At 40.3% G+C, this 21,866-nt stretch overlaps 2 protein-coding genes across 3 annotated transcripts in view; both read left to right on the forward strand.

Annotated features, from left to right (window-relative positions):
• Positions 1 to 13,792, forward strand: part of LOC121622840 (netrin-G2) — a 65,948-nt gene extending 52,156 nt beyond the window's left edge. Inside the window, 3 exon segments of the mRNA XM_041959853.1 lie at positions 8,422 to 8,589; positions 10,987 to 11,121; positions 12,325 to 13,792. Coding sequence (XP_041815787.1) covers positions 8,422 to 8,589; positions 10,987 to 11,121; positions 12,325 to 12,548 — 527 coding nt within the window. The 3' untranslated portion in view covers positions 12,549 to 13,792.
• Positions 1,030 to 3,724, forward strand: LOC121623531 (probable zinc transporter protein DDB_G0282067). Of its 2 annotated transcripts, XM_041960824.1 has the most exons (8): positions 1,030 to 1,157; positions 1,253 to 1,369; positions 1,578 to 1,673; positions 1,835 to 1,933; positions 2,140 to 2,256; positions 2,446 to 2,550; positions 2,636 to 2,734; positions 2,929 to 3,724. In XM_041960824.1, the coding sequence occupies exons 1-8, from the start codon at positions 1,055 to 1,057 to the stop codon at positions 3,141 to 3,143; spliced, it is 951 nt and encodes a 316-aa protein (XP_041816758.1). In that variant the 5' UTR covers positions 1,030 to 1,054; the 3' UTR covers positions 3,144 to 3,724. The 2 variants fall into 2 exon arrangements, with proteins under 2 accessions (XP_041816758.1, XP_041816759.1); XM_041960825.1 differs by lacking the exon at positions 2,929 to 3,724 and having other exon boundaries at positions 2,636 to 2,837.
• Positions 13,793 to 21,866: the final 8,074 nt, after the last annotated feature.

Genomic DNA, 21,866 nt, shown 5'->3' on the forward strand with positions numbered 1-21,866 from the left:
ATTGTGGTGTTTCAGTCTCACATAAGTCTGAGGGACGTGGACATGAGATTCATGGCCATCAAACAACAACCTCATCTCAGCATTGGGAGAGAAGGGAGGAGCATGAGCATAAAGGTATATGCTTAAATGTACTGTAGTGGCAGAAATGGAAATATGCAGCAGATGGGAGTCAGAGACGAAACTAAAGACCGATATTTTTTACATGTAGCAATAGCATCCTTTTCACTTGTTATCTCAATCACAATTGTGGTGTTTCAGTCTCCCATAAGTCTGAGGGACACGGACATGAGATTCATGGGCATCAAACAACAACCTCATCTGAGCATGGGGGGAGAAAGGAGGAGCAGGAGCATACAGGTATATGCTTATATGTGCTGTAGTGGCGGCTGTGGCTAACTGTAGTTAGAGAAACTAAAGTTGGGTATTTTTCTATGTAGTGATCGCAAGTATAGTGTAGTTTGCCTGTAGTAATGGAAATATGCAGCAAATAGGCTCAACTTCCCTCACAAGTTAAACATGGCAACTTAGAGCAGAAGATGGGAAACAGAAAACTGTATATAGATTTATCTTTTGGGTGGCACAAAAGTCAGTCAATTTAAGATATGGTACTAAATCTTAACTTGACACCAACAGTAGTGTGATAGTATTACTCATAAGAGAAGAGAGCATATACAATTTAACTCCTTTTTGCCCCATTATTTCAATCATAATTGTGACGTTTCAGTCTCCCATAAGTCTGAAGGACACAGACATGTGACTCATGGCCATCAAACAACAACCTCATCTGAGCACGGGGAGAGAAGGGAGGAGCAGGAACATACAGGTATATGCTTATATGTGCTGTAGTGGCAGCTGTGGCTGACTGTAGTTAATGTGTAGTGATGGAAAAATGCAGTAGATATATTTTCACTACAAGTTTTAAACTTGGCAACTGACAGAGCAATACATGGGCCCCTAGGAATCAGAAACGGAAAATTAGAAATGTACGTAAATGTTTTGCTTGCTTGCTGGCTTTGCCCATGACAATGATGACTGCGGTGCATCAGCCCCACACATGCCTGAGGGACACACACATGAGACTCATGGCCACAGAACAACAACCTCATCCGGACACAGAGAAGAAAGGCAGGAGGAGGAAAGAAAAGCTGAAAGGAAAGGTACATCTTTTACATGTAGTGGTGGAAATCTTCAGATAAAACATACAGCGCCTCATTTTTGGCTTGTTATGACAGTGATGATTGTGGTGTGTCAGTCTCCCATCATTTTGAGGGTCATGTACATGTGACTCATGGCCATAAAGCAACAACCTCATCTGGGCACGGGGAGAGAAGGGAGGAGGAGAACACAGAAAGAAAAACTGAGCACACAGGTATAGTTTATAGGTGTAGTGGTGGAGATTATATAAATCTACTACTATATATAAATGTATATACTGTAGTGTAATTGTGCAGATGTACAGTAGACCAAAATTTAACTTTGCAACTCAAAGCAAAACATTTGGTCCCCAAAAAATTGGAAACAGCAGAAATATATCTAGATTTTTGCTTGTTATTGCATTGACAAATGTGGTGTTTCAGTCTCCCACAAGTCTGAGGGACATGGACATGACACTCATAGCCACAAAACAACCTCATCTGAGCACGGCGAGGAAAGGCAGGAGCACGGGCATGGAGGTATATCCTTATATGCACTGTTGGCATGTACTGATGGAAATATGCAGTGAATAAACCTTCACCACAAGTTAAAAAACATGCCCCTGATAATGGGAAACTGCAAAAACTGCATATACCATAGATCTTTGATTATTATGATAATGATGCTTGTGGTGTTTCAGTCTTTCACAAGTCTGAAGGACATGGGCATGACACTCATGGCCACACAACAACAACTTCTTCTGGGCACGGCCAGGAAAGGCAGGAGCACGGGCATGCAGGTATATGTTTATATGTACCGTAGTGGCAGCTGTGGCTAACTATAGTTGTAGACATGTAGTATTGGAAATATGCAGTATATTAATTTTCAGCAGAAGAGGCAACTTACACTGAAAATTTTCAGAGAAAGCAGAAATTTATCACAATTTTTGCTGGGTATGCCAATGAAATATGCCATGTTATTGCATTGACAAATGTGGTGTTTCAGTCTCCCACAAGTCTGAGGGACACATACATGAGACTCATGGCCACAAAACAACCTCACCTGTGCATGGGGAGGAGAAACATGAGGAGGGGCATACAGAAAGGAAAGCTGAAACGAAAGGTATCTTGGCAACGTTCTTGGAGATGTTTAAGTTTATGATGCATTGCTAAAACTTTACAACAAGTTGAAGTTGTAAACTTATAGCCAAAAGAATGACCTCAAAGTAACCATCATAGCGTTATTTTTGGGGTGGGTGAGGAAACAGTGTAGGATCAAAACATTGTTATGTTCATGATTGTGGTGTTTCAGTCTCCCACAATTTTGAGGGACATGGACATGAGACCCACAGCCACAGAACAACACCTTGGCATGGGGAGACAAGGGAGGTGGAGGAAAGAAAAGCTGAGAGGACAGGTATCTGATTTAGTCGTAGTTGTGGCAATCTCATAACTTGCACCTCATATTTTCACTTATGTCAGTGATGATTGTTGTGTGTCAGTCTCCCACAATTTCGAGGGGCACATACATGTGACTCATGGTCACACAACAACAACCTCATCTGGACACGGGGAGAAAAGGGAAGAGGAGGGGTATAGAGGTATATCCTTATATGTACTATAGTAATGGCAATGTTCTTGTAGTTTTATATACTTAATTGCAGTGATGACAAGCTTTCAGCACAGTTTAAACTTGCCTCCTTACTGTTCAGGACAAAATGTGAGAAAACAGCAAACCAAATTTACCACATGACATATTTTGCTTGTTACTCTAATCATAATTGTGGCGTTTTAGTCTCCCACAAGTCTGAGGGGCCTGCACATGAGACTCATGGGCACAAAACAACATCTGGACACGGGGAAGAGGAGCATAAAGAAAGAAAAGGTATCTGTTTTGTATGTAGAGGTAGCAATGTTCTTGTAGATTTGCATGCTGTAGTTTACATGTGGTTCAGTAAATCTGACAACAATAATATAAGATGTAGAAATTACAGAGCAAATTCTGAATAAAAATGCTTAATTCTTAAGCACCAACATCAGAGGCATCTTTTTATTTGAGACTCAGGGCAAGAAAAGAAAAGAACCAGGTAAACAAGTCTGGTTTGAAATCTAGTATAGAGCTGGATTGTGTGTGATCAATGTGCTATTTTGTGGCCAAATCATTACACAGCTAGTGAGAAGTACTGTCTATAATGTGAATTCAATGATACTCAAATGTTAATAGATTTAATATATTAAATCTACAAATTTCTGTAGTGGTCCCAGTTATATTTGTGCTTAAAGTGTACTGAATAAAATATCACATGACATGCTTAATCCATGTTTGAGAAAATGTTATAAATGCAGTTGCAAGAACAGTGCTTCCCACTCATGTCTGGAGATGTTTTATTTGAAAGAGGGCTTACTCTAAGTCGAACTATTCTAATTATCTATTAACTCCCACTGCTCTTTCATTAGTGTTTATCTGCGGGATGTCTCTCGTTTTTCGATGACTCGCTCTGTATTGAGTGTTTTCACTCGCAGTGATTGTTATTTGGGGATGCTTTAACTGTGCGCTCTCCCTCATGCCTCTCGGTGCATGGAGAGCCATTTTCTCGCCTACTCTGCTCTATGCTGGACCATAACAGTGTGTAGCCAATGCACTGTGACACATCGGCGAGGTATGGAGTGGTTATTGACTTCTTGTGAAGTTGGTGTGTGTTGTGTGTGCAGACCCAGTGGGGCATGGACCACATCCTGCGCAGCCCTTGTCTCACTAGCAATAGCCTTAGAGGGCGAAGTCTATATGAAACAGAATGTGGTTCAGCCTCTAGTCTGTGGGCCCCTTTAACTTGCTGAAGAAAAAGCTGTTTTTGGGAGCCGACTGTGCTGCCTCAGCTCAACTTATACACAAGGTGAGAGCAAGATGGAGCCCCCCTTATAGGTGACTAAAAGTCTTCAGTCCTGCATGAGTGCAAGCGAGGGATGAACCCACTAGTAATTGCCTTAGAGGACTGGGCTTTTACTGAATCTGGAGTTATGGTATGTAAGTAACATTTGCATCTATTCATTTCAACAGACAAATAGTCAATGGGAAAACCCCAACACTCGCCTGACAAATACAACTTCATCACACAGTAACTCAGTCAGTCAGGGACAGACTTTCACGTCCATAGGGCTGGCCCACTTTGCTGTGGCCCAGCCAAAAAACCAAGCCGATATTGTTTAATTATTGTTGAGCTTGCTGAGAAAAGAGCATGTAGATTTTACTCATGTGATGTCTTTGCTTGGTATGTCAATGACGATTGTGGTGTGCCAGTCTCCCATAACTTTGAGGGACACGAACATGAAATTCACGGCCACAAAGCAACAACCTCATCTGAGCACGGGGAGAAAAGGCAGGAGCATGACAGAAAAGGTATCTCTTTTATATGCACTGATGGAAATACCTTCATAAAACGTACCTCGTACTTTTGCTTGTTATTGTCAATGACGATTCCGGTGTTTCAGTCTCCCATAACTTTGAGGGACATGTTCATGAGACTCATGGCCACAAAACCGCAACCTCATCTGAGCACGGGGAGAACAGGGAAGAGGAGAAGTATACAGAAAGAAAAGCTGAAAAGAGAGGTATCTCTTTTATATGCAGCGGTGGAAATACTACAGTAGCTATATACAGTAGATTATTAGTGCAGCAGCACATAAACTCTCACCACATGTAAAAGCTGGCAGCTCATAGAGAAAAATGGAAAGTGGAAACAACACATGTATCTAAATTTATCTCTAACTACATGATAGCCTGTCAGTCAGCATGCGCTATCAGGCTAAATCTGAAATTGGCACCAACTGTTACGCCTTATGTTTACATGAGACAATGCCTGCAGGGTAAGAAATAAAAAAGACCAGAAAAAGATGAATTTCACTTTGAAAATGCTCTTGAAATAAACTCAATGTTGTTTCTGTGTTCAGTATAATGTTTTAAGTCCCCTCATCTCTTGTCTGATCAATTTATTTTAGACGGTTTTCTGACACTTGGATGACTGACTTTTTAAATTAAGAAATAGATCTTTAGTGTTCTAAATACCCATGAGCATCTAACATTAGTCAATTACACTATATAGGCTAAAACTAGGCTCTACTAGAATATATGTAAATTGGATCTATATTACCAAATCGGATCTTGTGGTCCTGTCAGTAGTTGTGATTTGGTAAAACAGCCTGAGAAAATCCGTGGGATCAATATAGATTGATTTGCAGGTTGTTGCTCTTTTGTAGTGCACCATGTCATTGAAAAACCTGAGAGGGAAAGAGAGAGACATGAGACCCCAAAACACACTCATGGGAAAGAGGATGAAGACAGAGAAGAGAGAGAAAGACAGAAAAGGAAAGGTAAAAATTGAACACGTGGTATAATAGCACAGTGATTCATAACTGGTTGCACATTCGGACCCAGAATTTATTATGATGAGGTTAATGGGTGACACAGTGTTGCATTTATAGCTCCATTAAATGTGGTGATTTGAATCATTTGAGCCCACAGATTAGTCATCATTTTCTCGGTTGAATCGTCAAACTGACATTTCTTCGTTCTCCTTCTTCACCTGAGGCTGCAGAGTTTAACGTGTCTAAATGCTTTTTTAAAAATCTAAACTTCGCATCCACCTGGTGTATCTTCAAGACAAACTGTGACAAACGTTTCCCACTATTTTTCATTCCAGTTGTAAAAACTGCTTTTCAGTGTGGCAAAATAAATTCACCACAGGGTCAATTAGGAGTTGTCCAGGAACTTTCGATCGTACCACACAACCTGCTTGACTAGAATTTTCGGCCATAGTCCATCACCTCAAGTTGGGAATGAGAGTTCATTCTTGACCTTGGAGAATGTGGTTAGCGACCTTCTTCTTGGAGATCAAAAGCTCCAGGACAGCTACTTCTCTCAAGGACCTGGCGGTGGGATTGTTTTGCCAACTGCTGTTTCCAAGCTTAGAAGGAGCTTTCCAGTTTATCTTTCTGGAGTGTTTTGAAAATTATTTCATGCATTAATCTAAAAATCTATCATATGCTTTAAAAACAAGCCATTTTCCATTCCACAAATAGTCAAATATAAGGCTGTCAAATCAGATTTGACTTGAATTCTCTGAGTCAGGTGCAGTACAACCGTTGGTCTTTGACACTCACAAAATCTTGAGGGAGACTTCTGGATTCTGTCCAACCAGTTAAGAAACACTGCACTAGGTGAAGATTATGTCAGCTTTATAGAACAAAGCAAACCCTGTCTTTAAGGTGGAATCCAGTGGGAATCCCATCCACCTTTGTAGTACTGATAGTGACCTATAGGCAATACCTGCTACAGCTGTGTGAAGGTATAGTGTCGTAGATGACTGTAGCACAGTGAATGATCTGGTAGACAAGTCTTCAACAAAGATTCCTTCATCCCTCAAGGGCTTCTGAAACTCTTGATCTCAGGAGAGCCCCAGGCCAGACAGTTGTTTGGGATCATATATGATGATTTCAAAGGTAAGAGACCAACACGAGCAGCACGCGGTCTGAATGTACAGACAGGAGCCTTGAGCTCGGTTAAATCCTTTGGATTCTTTGGTTCAGATCAGAGGATTGTAAACTCTTTCTGTCATTTGGGTGCTGTTTTTTCAAGTAGAAAACCTGTGGAAAAATTCCTGCCACTGCACGTTTTATGTTTTTCATTTCGCTCATTCCTTCCCTATGCATCTGTGACTCCCTCGTGGTTGTGTTTGCCTCATGTGCATGATCAAGGTAAGTGTTTCGACTTTAAATTCATATTAGACCATCAAACAATTGCCTACATTGACATTCCTGTTTTAGCGGTTTTAGAGAAGGTGCTTGTTAGCAAAATATACCATTATTCTTTACCCCTCACAGACTCTTTGAAGCAGGCAGCTCTTTCTTTCTCTCAATCTGTCTTTCACTGTTAACAATTCACAATTGATAAACACCAATAAAGCAGCATCTTGACTCGTAACATTAATTTGTGGAACAATGTCCCATTGCCTCTCTAGTCTGTGGAGTAATTGGCCATTTATATTTAATTAGGCAGTTCTTCCCCCACTGCTAGCATGGTTCCCTCAGTGCTGAGAGAGGCACTTTATGGTGCTCCTCTCGCTGGCTTCCTTTAAACCAGCTCATTAATATTTCAGCTGGCATCATCAACCAAACAATAATAAAATAATAATGTGACGGCTGATTAAACAGCTAAACTCCGACTTTTTAATGTGCATTTAAATGTGTATTTGCATAAACATGCCTGGTAAACGCCTCTTTAGAGGACAGTGATGCCTTGCAGCACAGTATTGCAGCCAACTTCTAAAGCTTAATAAAACCTTAATTAGGTACCAGCCTCAGCCAAGATAATCGTAGCGAGAATGTAGAGCAACACCCCTCCACCTCTCACTGCACCTCTCTGCACAATGCAGATCCTAAGGTAAATGATCAGGCTTTCATTTCTCTCTCTCTATGGGAAAATTATACACTATTCTCCACACCATAATTTTTTTAGCTTTGGTTTTAGGGCGTGAAATTTGGAAGTGGTCTTAATTTATCAAGCGCACAAGCATGTAGAGTAAAACCTGCAATCAAATCCTCTCAGATAATTCATGAATTACAAAGAGAAAATTTAATTAAGAGCTCTGATTTTGCAGCACTTTATAAAAGAGGATTTAAGACTGTGGAAATGAGGAGCAAAAAGTGAACACAGAGGAGAGGGAATAGAGGTTTTTTATCAGGTTAAGCAGGGTCAGAATGATTTTATAGTGTCAGTCTGAAAACACCTACAGTACCGAACCACTCACCTCAAACTCCCTAGGTTATGATACTGTATCTTATAATCCACTCATCCTGTAACACAGTCAAATTCCCAGACACAATTAACATGCCTGTACTCACACACACACACACACACACACACACACACACACACACACACACACGCACGCACACACACACACACACACACACACAGGATAGTGGAATTCCCATCAGTAATCAGTGCAGCCCAGTGAAGCAGACTCAGCAAACCTGTGAGTGCAGGAATGGTGAGGGAGTGGTTTGTCTTTATTGAACCAATATAGAGTCAGAAAGGCAAGTCATAAAACACACTCAGAGTCATTCATTTGTTCACTGATGTGTAAGACTAAAACTTTAAGACGTATCTGTTCGGGCAAGTCATTTATCATTTCCTACCGTCAAAGAAGAATCCTATCTCAGGTTTTAAATATTGGCTTCTACTAGAGCTATCACAAATAAAAGAAACTCTAATTTTTCTCTTTTCTTTTAGACTGTGAGTGCTACGGCCACTCCAACCGCTGCAGCTACATCGACTACCTGAACATCGTCACATGTGTCAGCTGCAAGCACAACACCAGGGGCCAGAACTGCCAACACTGCAGGCTGGGATACTTCCGCAACGCCTCTGCCGAATTGGATGACGAGAGCGTCTGCATCGGTCAGTCTGCAGGGGGGACCGAGAGAGTGCATGGAGGGGGACGGTGTGTGTCTGTGTGTGTTAGTCAGTACAGTGGTGGAGTGCATGTCATGTGTGATTAACAATGAGATATTGTAGTTGTTTATTGGTTTTCAAATCCATGCAACTACGCATTTTTTTAATGTGAAAATTATTACTTCAAGGTCATCTAGTAGTGAAATTTTAAATAGATGCATACAGTAAAAAAACAAAACAACAAACAATGTTTTTATCAAACATGTTTTCAGCTGTAGAGGTGCCTTCCTAACACTTTCATAAAACACACTGTTGTGTTGGCTCTGTGCTCCAGCAAATAGGATTTGAAAGGAAACAATGACTGTGAGAGTAAATCAGATTCAAGTTAAGTGTGTTTATCTAATAGAAAGTAATTGGACATGTTAACATAACTTTAAAGCTGCAGTAATCAATATTTTATTTTAACGATGGATCACATGACTATGTGTAATATGAAAGGTGTCGCTCATAGTGACAAACTCAAAGCCTCATTCTGCAGTTCAGTTCAGCAGTCCACCATTGTTCTTCTATTACTGATGCAAACACCCTCAAGCACCCTTAAAGCTGAAAGGCAATACTTGAACCTCATTCCACATCCACACAAAAGAAGACAAAAAGAAAAACATACAGCTGTACAACTTCAATATTTTCTGACTGTACTGTAGATAGATACTCTTACATCTTTATGGACAGCAATATGCATTGTTTGTATGATTTCACAGACTCTTTCGAAACTCAGTCTTATTAAGGGCACGTCCTAATAAGAGGTCACTGTGAAGCTAAAATCTGGTGTTGATTTGGATCCATCTGTAGGTGGACTGCAGGGGGTTGGAGGGTAAACTTGCTGCAGTTGAGGCGCACACAGGGCCAGGCCTTGGAGTCAGCACAAATAAGGCCCCATTAGCTCATCTGCCAGCACACTGGCACACCGAGCGTGGCAACAGAAATCAGTTCACACCAGCGTCTCTAGAGCAAGAAACCAAACACTGATGCGTTAGCACAGACATTTACAGAGCTATATTCTCCACACACTTTCACTCTCAGTGGCTCACATAATCCCAGTTAATGCACATGAGCCACAAACACACGGATATCAACCGCATTTCTATGTCTGTGTCATCTGGCCGTCTTGGCTTGTTTCGCTTTTATGAATATTTTCTAATACGCTTTAGTGTAAATGAGTTAATTTGATCTTGGGTTTAAGTGGAAGACAAACTCTCAGCTTGCATCAAATCATCAGAGAAACTTTGGTTCATCATCAAGTGACTGACAAATCTGCAGTTTTTTTTTTTACCATCTCTGATCTATCACCAACCACCACTGATGTGGATATCAGTCAGCTTCTATAGATATATGCATCAGAAATGATAATCACTTGCAGAAATGAGTAATTTATGTAAAAAAAAAAAAAAAACTTCAATATCATCTTGTGCTAAAAAGGTAAATTCCTGTCAGACTGATCTGACATGACTCTCAGTAAGTAGTTTGATCACATCACTGAGCTATTGTAAGACTGGTAGAGAGGGAGAGTTAAGGGTTTTTTTTTTGAGAATAAATATGAGTTTATGGTGTTTGATAAACCATTTGAATCACAAGACATTCAACAGACTGAACTTAAGTTTAATTATCCAGCACAACAAAAAGACTCCTGATTCTCTCTCAACTGTTCAAAATACCAAAATGTTCTCTTTACTTATTACACATGCATTTGAAAGCAGATATTCTGCGATCAAAAGAACTTGCAGTGCTATTTAGATTGCTATTTAGATTTCCCAAACAGCATCTGATACACAGGTATACAGCACTTTCTGACATAGGACATCTGTAGTCTTGTAGTCCCAGTATTGCTGGCTGTATTATAGCTGCTGCTTTTACAAAAGGAATGCCAGTGAATTTGTTGAAAGATTGCTCAAAAACCTCAATTTCTTCCAGACCTTGTGACAGTTTGTGTACTGTCTGAGAAAATAATGAGACCTGTGGGAATGCAAAACAAAATGTGATTAAATCAGTCGCTTTCAGCCAAAGCAGCATTACGTGTATCTCATTATCTGTTATTTTTACGTAAAAAATAACATCAGCAGCATTTGCATCTGATAACACAGAAATGTTTAGGGATGAAACGAGCTAAAATTTCAGGTGTGAATATCTGTAGCATCGTGGGGCATCTCTGTACTTTAGAGAACCTCCACGTTACATGCATAGTGCTGTAACAGGGCTTCAAAGCCAAAGACAGTGGTCTGAATACAAATGCACAAATTTTTGACTATAGTCATTTAAACTCTAGGTCATATCCCAAAAAGCAGGCAGGCAGGAATTTCTAAAAGAAATCAATCTGTTTTTTTCTCCTCCGATCCCACCTTTCAGAGTGTAACTGCAACCAGATGGGTTCTGTTCATGACCGGTGTAACGGCACAGGATTCTGCCAGTGCAAAGATGGTGCCACGGGGGCCAAGTGTGACGACTGTCTGCCAGGATACTACTGGAAACAAGGCTGTTACTGTGAGTAGAAAGAGACTGATCTTTCGTTGGTTGGTGTCAAAAAAAATCCAAGGATGAACAAATGTTGTAGCCTTCCGGGACCTTTACGAATGACTGTGCCACTTAGCTTTTGCATCCTCCAATGTTTTCTATACTCCCATGGGAATAGATCATGTAGCTCATTAGCAGCATCAGCTGCTCCTTTAACTGATGACCCTGTCACTCCTTAACCCCATTACAGGGAATCGCCTTCCTCTACCATCTACCATCTAGTCAGGGGCCTCAGTCTTACATAGACCCTCCACACACACACACACACACACACACACACACACACACACACACACACACACACACACACACACACACACACACACACACACACACACACACACACACACACTAAACCTCCACAGGCATCCATTTTTAAGTGTGAATATATTTATTAGAATACAGGACCTATGTAGTAAATAGTAATACAGTATGTTTTAGATTTGACATCTGACTACAAATATTCAAATGCTATTGAGCCAATTGTCTTTGGTGTCATAAAAAAATCTTACCTTGCATAATTATTTCTTGTCACAGAAGCCTGATCCTCTATTTCCTCTCTGTACATTTTTAGGTCAAGTATCTTGTGCAGTACAACTACCTCTGTGCTTTTCCTAATGCCTTTTATAGCATTTAATGATGCTATTTGTTCCTCCAATCATTGCTTAACAAATATCACACATGCAGTGTATTTTTGCTGGGTTTGAAGCAGCGATTTTAACTTGACCCTGAGAAAGTGTAGGCTCAAGAAAAATAGACAGAGAAAAGGGCTGCAAAAACAAAAAAGGCAGGTGTTACCTGTTGTTGTCCCTGAGGCAAAGACTGGAGAATTTATCTTGCCTCTTTCCTTCCTCCTGCTTTCTTTTCTACTTTGTTCTTTCTGTCCTGAATTCTTCTCCTCCCCCATATCCTTGTTTCCCATCATGCTTTTTCTAACATCGCCCCTCCTTGTCTTCCTTCACCTCTTTCTCTTTGCCAATACATCTTTCTATCGTCTTTGTGCACTTCACTCCCCCACTATCTTTTCACCTCCTGTCACTCTGTCACTTTGCTGTGCCCTCTTTATTCCCAACTCTTCTCTCTCGTTCTCCTTACCTCTGCAATTCCATCACTCTCCCTTTTCCTGTTTCTCCTTTTGCTGCTCTTTCTATCTGCTTTCATCTCTGCTCACAGCTAACGTTTGCGATGAGGAGATGCTCCTGTGCCAGAACGGAGGAACATGTTACCAGAACCAGAAGTGCATCTGTCCTCCAGAGTTTAAGGGGGTACTGTGCCAACACTCCCGCTGCGAGGCGGGCAAGGACTGCAACACCGCCTCTTCCCTGCACCTCTCCACCGCCACCCTGCTGCTCTGCACTCTGCTAGCCCACCTGCTGGCCACGTTAACTCCCCACTGAGCCAAGAAAACCCCCCTCAGACCAAGGCGTGTGTGTTTGTGTGTGTGTGTACGTGAGGCAAGGGGTGACCCAGTGTTGGTAGGGCCGCCCCAGTTGTGGACCCGATGAACACACACCACAGCACTCGAAAAGCACACACAGCGACATAACACTAACTAGCCCCAGTCTCCTTTCAAACACACATACACACACCCCACAGGACTGTTATGATACTGAGTGTGTGCTCAGGTGCGAGAAGGACAGAGAAAAAAATGGGAGCGACCTCAGAGAAAAGAGATGCAGACAAAGGGGGAAAAAATCATACCAACCACTGTTCCCTTTATTCCTGAGCTGGAGCAATGTGCATCAAACCAAAAAGCATAAACGAAACACTAAAATCACCACTGTTTCACTTCAAAGGGAATGGCTGTTGTAACCACAAGGACCTTTTCTTTTTTGTTTTTTTCTTGGTTGATTTAAGGATCTCGCTTCAGTTAGACTGACGGCCAACATGTGTGTGGTCAGACTCAGTTGAGAGCACAAGACATGTCGACACGACGGACGAGTCGAGAGGCGAGGTGCGCGTTTGATCCTGCTGCTGAGGCCTACATAGTATATTAACCAGGTTTCATTTCTTCTCAAAAGATGAGACTTAATTTGACTTTTATTCTACTTCTGCTGCATTTTTTTAAATTATATCTTCAGTCATTGTATCTAATGTGCCCACTAACAGTCGCTGAGATTATACATATTATATAATATCCAGGGGGTTACAAATTATAAAAAAATAGTCACTATTATGGTTGTTATAGGAATGAGTGATTGTTGCCACACTTAGCGAGATTTAATCTTCACACAGTATTCAGGAAGCAGAATTTAACAGAATTTAACTTATGAGAAATATAAAAGAGAGAGAAAAGATATCAACCACGTATCATTATTATATGACATTATTTGAATATTTTTTGTAGAAATTATTTTTGTTTGGAGTTACAATAAATTATAAAAAAAATAAATTTACAATTATTCCAAATGAGCATTTTATTACACTGAGTGTAAACCTTACAGTAAATATGACTGTTATTTGCCTTCTTGCTTGTACCTTTTTTTCATTCAATCAAGTGTCCACAATAACATGTTGTTAACATCTTTTTTTCAGCGGGATGAGAAAAAAAAGAGCAAGTTGAGAAAAGAGAGCCATTACTCCAAGTCATTAATTTAATCTATGTAATTCACTTTGGACATGGTCTTGAATGCTTATTATTGCAAACAGATTATTCCAGTTTGAAATCCAACAGTCTGTCTGACAATCACACAGAATTGCTTTCCTGTGAAGAGAATATAAATTATTTTATTCTGATAAAAGTTGCAAAGAGTTTTTATATCTGAAAATGTCGTTTGACACAGCACAAATGACGGGCTGCTAAGAAACATTTTCCACTGTACAAACAGACAGACCGAGCCTGAGGACATATTTTCTTTTTCTCCTTTGCCATGTTTCCACTGCATGGCACTGCTTGGCTGGATTCAACTCACTTTTGGTACCAGGTATCAGGGAGCCATTTCTCCGACCTGTCAGTAGTCTGCAGAGTATCGGCTCAGCTTGCTTGGAAGCTCGACCAAGGTGATACTAAAAATCCACAACTTTTGACAATGAAAAAAAAAACAAAAGAGTGAGTAGAGTCGAGTCCAGCCAAACACTACCATGCAGTGGAGACTTGGCAGATCAAGGTTTGCAAGGCTGCTCCTGTGGCACATTGTGTTGAGCAAAAATGTCCTTCAAGTTCTTTCCCTTAGCAAAACTACAACATCATTTCCCTGAAGAATGTTCTGTTGCTGAGTCAGCCCAGGTACACAGTGGATAAAGAGACATGAGTTCTGCATTACACCAGGATACAATGTATATCAAAGATAAAAGCGAGACTAAGCCTGTGAGAAATGACAAGACAGGGATTCTGGTATTACTCGTCTATTTCTGAGCTGGTAGTAGCTGTATTACCTATTCTGTGTGGGGCTCATCCCTTCTGAGCCTGAATGGTGTCAAGAACTGAGACTTGGGAGGGAATAGTTTATGAATGTAGAACATTGAGAAATGATGTAAAAGAACACATTTTATTGTTTGAACAAAGAGGGGTAGTGCTTGTAGCAAGAAGAATATGTATTGCAGTATACTGTATGCATTAATGACTGACTGCAGTTTGACTTTTAGATACAATACAAACATCACACTTGTGACCGAGGGGAATGCATTTCAGTTTAGATAATTAGTAGATTTATTACATGAAATATGATGGAATAGGCTGATTCATTCTTGCCATATTCTACCGCTTAAATGAAGACTAGTTTACGCTGGCCAAGAGGGCTTAACAGACTGCAACTTAAAGAAATAGTTAATATTGTGTGAAATGTGCATCTTCACTTTCTTGCCAAAAGCTAGATGAAAGGATAGATACCACTCTAATGTCTGTACGGAAATCATTATGCTGCAGCCAGCAGTCAATTAGGTTAGCTTAGCATTAAGACTGGAAGTAAAAGGGAAACCGTTAACCAGGCTAATGTTGTACATGGTGCATGTAAGAGGGATATTATACCTCAGTATTGCCCACTAAAAACACGTCCATTGTAATTAAACTTAGAACAGGACCCATTGTTCAATTTACTGGCTTCATGTACAAAACAATCTGTGCTGACAGGCAACAAATTAGGCATATTCTATTATTACATTGTTCATCAAGATAAAAACCTTGCTGTTAATTTCTTTCATGAATGAAATCTGACAAACACATCTAGTACTGCCAAAGGATGCCTCTACTCAAGACAAAACTGTGAATAATTTTACCATTAGGGTTTATTACAGTAATACATGAATATTCAGATCAACCTACTGAATTAAATTAAACTAGAGCAACTCTGCACTCTTCTGCTTTGAGATGAACCTGAAGATATTTTAAAAATGAATCAGAGTAAACTCTCTCAACAACAGAAAACTTTTTTATTTCACCTCTGAATAGCTGAATAATGAGTGCAAAAGAAGCTATATCAATATATCGTCTCTCAATTTGAGTTTTATCTTTTAGATCTCTTTGCAAAGAGTGAATGGGTGTCATCAGTGCATTTGAAAGTGGTCAGACGCACAGAGTGAGACAACCCAAACATGTTTATTAACATAAAGAGATAGAGAGCAGGACAATGTACTGCTGATACAGAAATGAGTACATACTGTCAGGGCTATACCATGATCATAACACTCCATCAACTCATAAATTGACTTCTTAAGGTGGACTGTAGCACCTGCCAACGCTGGTGTGTGTGTGTGTGCGTGTGTGTGTGTGACAGAGAGAGAGATCAGAGATGTGGGAGAACAGCGGCTGAACAAGTTTGTCTTTGGTCTCTCAAATGTGACTCAGAGTTTGGTGAAAAATGTCTCTATTTGTCCCCATCATCCCTGTACTGTTTTCCCAGCTGTACCCCTGCCTCCTGTCTGGATTATTTTCAGCTGTGGGTTTAACATGGGTCCTTGAGGCTCCTACATCTTGATTGCCCTAAAATTCCCTTTTTCAGATATCCTTTGTTTTGCGCATACACAAGCCACTTACGTTCCCCGTGCTGTGCCCATGGGTCTCTGCCAGCCATACTTTTATACAGCCATTTCCTACCATTTCTTGCACATGACCTGATTTCTCTTCTCTGGTCATGTGTTTCTCTGGGGTTTCACTGGAACTGATCTCATGTTTCATCATCTTTCATAAAAACAAGAAGAGTCAGAGGTACAGCGAACCTTTGCTAGACAAATCCCTCTGGAGAAGTCCTGACAGCGCACCTCATGTTTTTTGGGAGGGTAGTAGTGACACGATAATGCCCAAAAACCTTATGTGTTTTACATCTGGATTCCCCGATTGCTTGTACTGTACGCTGACATCAGTCACATTCTATTTTCTATCAAGAAGTCAGATCAGGCAAGATCGGTTCCTGACTCACATGTGTAACTCTTTCTAAGAAAGTGACTATTCAAAAAGGCAAACTGGGGATGCACAAACGCAACTGTTGTCCCTCACAATATCAGTTCTAGTACCTAAATTTATGCCTGCATTATACTCCCAAATGGATGCCTAAACAGATAATGTATGTAATGTTATTTTGCTGCAGATTAGATTGAAAAGTCTGAAGGTGCAGACCAAAGAAGGTAGGTGTGAAAGGGCCCACCGAATGAATAATACCATTTCTGTCCCCCCAAATTAAAAAAACTGTAAAAAAAACTACCTGGCCACATGAAACTTACTGAGATCATTCTTATGTAAGCTATCAAAACAACAGCGAAACATCAGACTACAACACCAAGGTTATTCTTTAGCCTTTACCAAGTGTTTATTATTGCAACCTTAGTAAAAGAAATAGCCATTTTAAACCAAACCACACTGTTTTCCTGACCCAAACCTTAACCTGAGCATTGTCATAAAATGGATTTATTTTTCAGAGCCTCTGCGTCCACAGGTCAACTCAGAGAAAGGGCGTTGTTCAACTTCATTATATGCTTCTGCAGCTCTTTATTTAACCAGTTCATCTGTGCATAGCTGCATACTTTTACTTCTTTTTCCCCATAAGCCAAAATCAACCTGCTAAACAAGCATTTTATATTGCTCCACTGCAGTGTTTCTTCTTTACTCCAGCTGTTTATTGCACCTGAGCATAGACAGCATTTCTTAAAAGCAATGGCTATATTCAACCGCTGCTGATTATTAGGAATCACGGGCAAAATGTGTTCAATCTTACACATACAGGTGTTTGTTTACAACTGGCCTTCATCTACTTCACTTCCTCCTCTTGATAGACACAGGACATAATGATGCTGTCCCACCTGCCCTGGACGTCATCTACAGTTCACATCTCGGTTCTGGAGGAGGCAACATTACAGCTGCCAGCATGAATAAACATTGTCACAGACAGATTACAAATGTTTTTGAGGGACCCTTGTACAATCAAATGACTGCATATTTTGAGATAATGCATATACATATTAATGCATAGCCAAACTGTCACACTCTAGTAAGACCATGCGTAATGATTATGCCAATATTTACAAAGTCTCCAAGTCTATGTCTCAAATCTAATCGCCTGTGGCTGATGCTCAAGGACATTTCTAAAACTTTCAACAATGACTGGTTAGTTACAACATTGCTGTGCTGTTTAAAGGCTGAGTGCAACTCCTGTACATATGATCCAGTGACACCTAACCATGATACAACTTCCCCACCCTTTGAAAAAGTCAGTAAACACAAAACAAAGAGACAGAGGGAGCAAAATACTGTGAAGAAAACATTCAGCATCTCATCAGGCATCAATCTAAATACCCAAACAAACAACAAACACTGAAGGCTTTTATAAAATCAGATGACAGATTTTCTACTACCTGAAACATAATGAAAAGATTACAGGCCCATTGATGTCATATATTATAAGGCCAAGTACAGGTATCTTACAATGGAATCGAACTGTATTGACATAAACAGTATTCTGGCATACTTATCTTTCTAATAAATACTGTCTGTCATGCAAAACTAGAAAAGCCTATCAATACAGATGACAGGGAAGAAATATTTTCATCTACATAAAATAGGCTCTCTTTTCCATGTTTGACCAGGAAAGAATAAGAACTACCGACAATTAACCCCTTCAATAAATTCACTTCCAGCATCCCACTTGTTCTAATCACAAGGAAACAAGTCAGGTTCAGAGATATGGAAGGTGAAGTGAAGTACAGTTGGAGGAACAGATTACACATTACACACTACACACATTAAAACTCCAACTTCAACTGTACAGCAGCAGTGTTGTACCTGTGAAAATCACTGAATAAAACTGCATTAATATGCATGAATAATTCATGCATCACCAGGCCACCACCTAGTATGTGGATGCAACAGTTGCATTATAGGCTTGACATAGACTTGTGCATGGTGCACGCATTGCATTTTCCTCAACCAGGGCTCTTTACACATGAACCCACAAACAGACACGCACAGATATGAGAGAGGTGCTCCTCCCAAGGTGACAGTGACAATGATGTTATATACAAGTGAAAATTGATGATTAAATTACATATAAATTATGCAACTTTGAGTGAGCAGAGTGTAGTTACCCTCTGCTCTCTGTTAGCTGGTCAAGTTCCCGTCACTCATCTTGATGAGGTGTCTACCTGAGGCATCTAGCCTGAGGCGGACCCAAAGAAATCTGTAAAGCCACCCAGAGGCATTGCCAGACACGAAGAAAGTGTTGGGCACAAGCCCCTAGCACACACTTCCCTTAATAACTAGTCTAAATCCATGGAAATTTTGGGTAAGTCAGCATTCCTATCATGAATACAAATAACTGCAGGTGAAGAAATTATATTTAACAATTATATAGACTATACTCTGCAGCTTTGTGGAAAAAGTTAATTTGATAAAAACAGAATATTGCTAAAAGATGAGCATCGCCACAGTATACCTCCCAACAGACACAGTCAAAATCAGGCCAAATTAACAAGGACCCACAGTGTTACAGAGATGAAGCAGACTACAGGGTACAGTAGTACTGCAGAATAGACAGTGATGTTGTGGTTAAGTGTGTCATCTGTGGATGCTGGATGCGCAGACAGACTGCTAGTGAGTGAGTGAATATAAGTGATTCAATCTCTGAATCGAATGTCCAAGAACTTTGCATTGAAACAAGCTTAAGAAAAAAAATTCTGATATAAAAACTCATGGGCTGTTATGTTACGTTATGTTCTTAGTCAGTGAGTAGAGGAAGACAGAAACAAGCTGGGCTGCCATATAATCAGAATATACTGTTTTGTGAATGCCCTGCTTCCTTCCACACAAGAAGGCCAGCGGGGAGATCATCTGTTCTCACCTACTGAAAATACTCTGTTCGGTTTGGCTCATCAACATCATTAACACGCCCACTAGCTCACTGTGAATTCTCTGGACAATGACCTGCCCTCCTCAAACATGGGCTCAATCAGACATTACACAGACTTTGTACAAGGGAGCTGGCAGGATGAAGTCCAATTGATGTTTGGTCCAGCCGTCTCAGACATTTGCGTTCCCACATACAGCCAAGCTAAGTTCAGGTTGCACAGTGAGACAGAGGTAGCTTCAAAAGAGGTAAAGCAGCACATTTTAGCTAATCTAGAGATAACATGCAGATTATTTTTTTCCCTACAGACCAATCAATTGGTTGAAAAGTAGGTAGAATTTCAGTTGACCAAGATTTTCCTAGGGTGACTACAGCCATACAAACAAACTCAGCCCACTTGATTAAAATGTGGTAACAGCCTCAAAGAGGGAGCTTTTGGCTGCTGTCCCTCTTCAGTCTCTTTGGCCTCCTGTGGCTGTGTACAAGCCACTTCCTTCTACATGAGTAACATCTGCAAAAGATGCCTCACAAGAGCTTCATTATCTCCTTACAGCAGAAGGAGGAAAAAAAGGGTCTGGTCAATTATCCATGATTGATTATTATCCCTGAAAGGCTGCAATTTGCCACATGTACATATTTGCTCTAAAAGGCTTTGCATATATAGTGTGCACTGTTCTACTTTGTTACATCCTGTTAGAGACATCAAGGTAAGAGTTACGTGTGTTTGAGGTAGTTTGTTTGTCGAATAAGCAAGTGTGGAGAGCTTACAATAAGGCCTTAGTTTGGCTGTCTCCCATTGCTTTTGTCTTGTTTTTCACACTGTCATTTACAATCACGTGCATTTCTGAAGTGTAAGTGTGGCATATTTCAAACATATTGGCATATGTCTGAGAAACGGCTGCAGCTGTGCAGCGTGTAGCTCTCAAAACTACTGCGCTTTTGGCAAAAAACTGAAACCTTTTGTCAATTCACTAAGCTGTCTGACTCAGTGTACCAGTGTGTCTGCCCTCTTCCCTGCTCCTGCAGACTTACAGCAATGATGATATGTGAGACCACATGCATGTGGCTTGGAACTAATCTGACTTTAACATTTAAACACTTGTTGGTAGAAACATCTGCAGTGATTTTCAAAGATTTTTCTGTAATACGCTTTGATATTAGCAGTGTTTCCATCAAATGTATTTTTTGTGCAGCCTAAAGATAGCTTGATGGAAATGGCAAGACTTTTTTTTTATTCTCAATTTTGCAAAGAAGTTCTTCTACACGATTGAGGTGATTTTTGCCTTTTTCGAAAAAGAGTTAATGCACTTAATACGCCTTTTCCGAATAAGTTCTGTTAGAGCAAATATTTACTCACATGACTGATCAGCTGTTTCCTCTCTGAGAAAACAAGAAGCTGTCTCAAAATTTCTGACGACCTCTTTCTTCCATGAGGTTTATTTGAAGCTGGAAAATACCTGGTTTTGCTTCCGGTTGGAAACCTCTATTTCTTGTACATTGTTTATTACAGCCATGCATAACTTAGTTTATACTGGCAACTTATGGTGAAACTATGCTTTGCGTAGTCTAGTGTATTCGCTTCAAACCAGTTGATGGAAGCACACGTAATTTGCATTTTCTTTTTTTGTGACATTTCAATAGTTTGCTTCAAATTCATCGGGCAACTAGATGGAAACACAGCTTGTGTCGCAGTCAAATTTCTTTCAGTTTTTAAAGACTACTGTCACAGATGGTGTTTGTTTGTCGTGAGGAGGATGTTTTTTCTGTCTTACTTGATGTTTTGGTAAATTCTGCAGTACTTGCAGGGATGTCCGCATGCTTACAGGTTGCAAATTAAGTTTGATTTGCCATCTAATCTGACAATTTCAGCAGACCAAACTTATAAGATATAAAGAGTAAACATGAAGACAATATCCCCATCCTATATCAGAATTTACTGTGTTTTTGCATTGTAATACGACAGCAGACTATATTTATCATTGAATGCTTTTTTTCATTTGACAGGACCCAGCACAGAGTGTGGAACGTCTGGCCTGATAAAACTTTTATCGAACGAGAAGAGTTTCAGACACATATAGAATGGAGTTGTGAACAATCTGTGTGCTTCAAATCAAGTGCTTGTCAAATTAAAAGCATCTGAAAACCCACAACTTTTACGACAATGGAACTGAGGAGCCTTCAGCCAACTATTGTGTAGCTTTTCCGAACCTGACAATCCAGCATTCACACCTACTTCACGCAGCGATTGACCCAAGCTCCCTTTTTTCATTCCTCACACAACTACTTGTCTCACCTTTAATGTGTGTGACAGAATGCAGTACCATGAATGCCTCTGTGGAAAGACTGAGTGTTAGCCATTGTTCCCAGGATTCATCATATCTCATTCCTCTGTGGCAGGCTTTTACCTGTAGACATTGTCAGTCCACACCCTTTAAAAATCAGTAA

This window comes from Chelmon rostratus, chromosome 19, assembly GCF_017976325.1.
Source record: "Chelmon rostratus isolate fCheRos1 chromosome 19, fCheRos1.pri, whole genome shotgun sequence".
Classification (NCBI taxonomy): domain Eukaryota; kingdom Metazoa; phylum Chordata; class Actinopteri; order Chaetodontiformes; family Chaetodontidae; genus Chelmon; species Chelmon rostratus.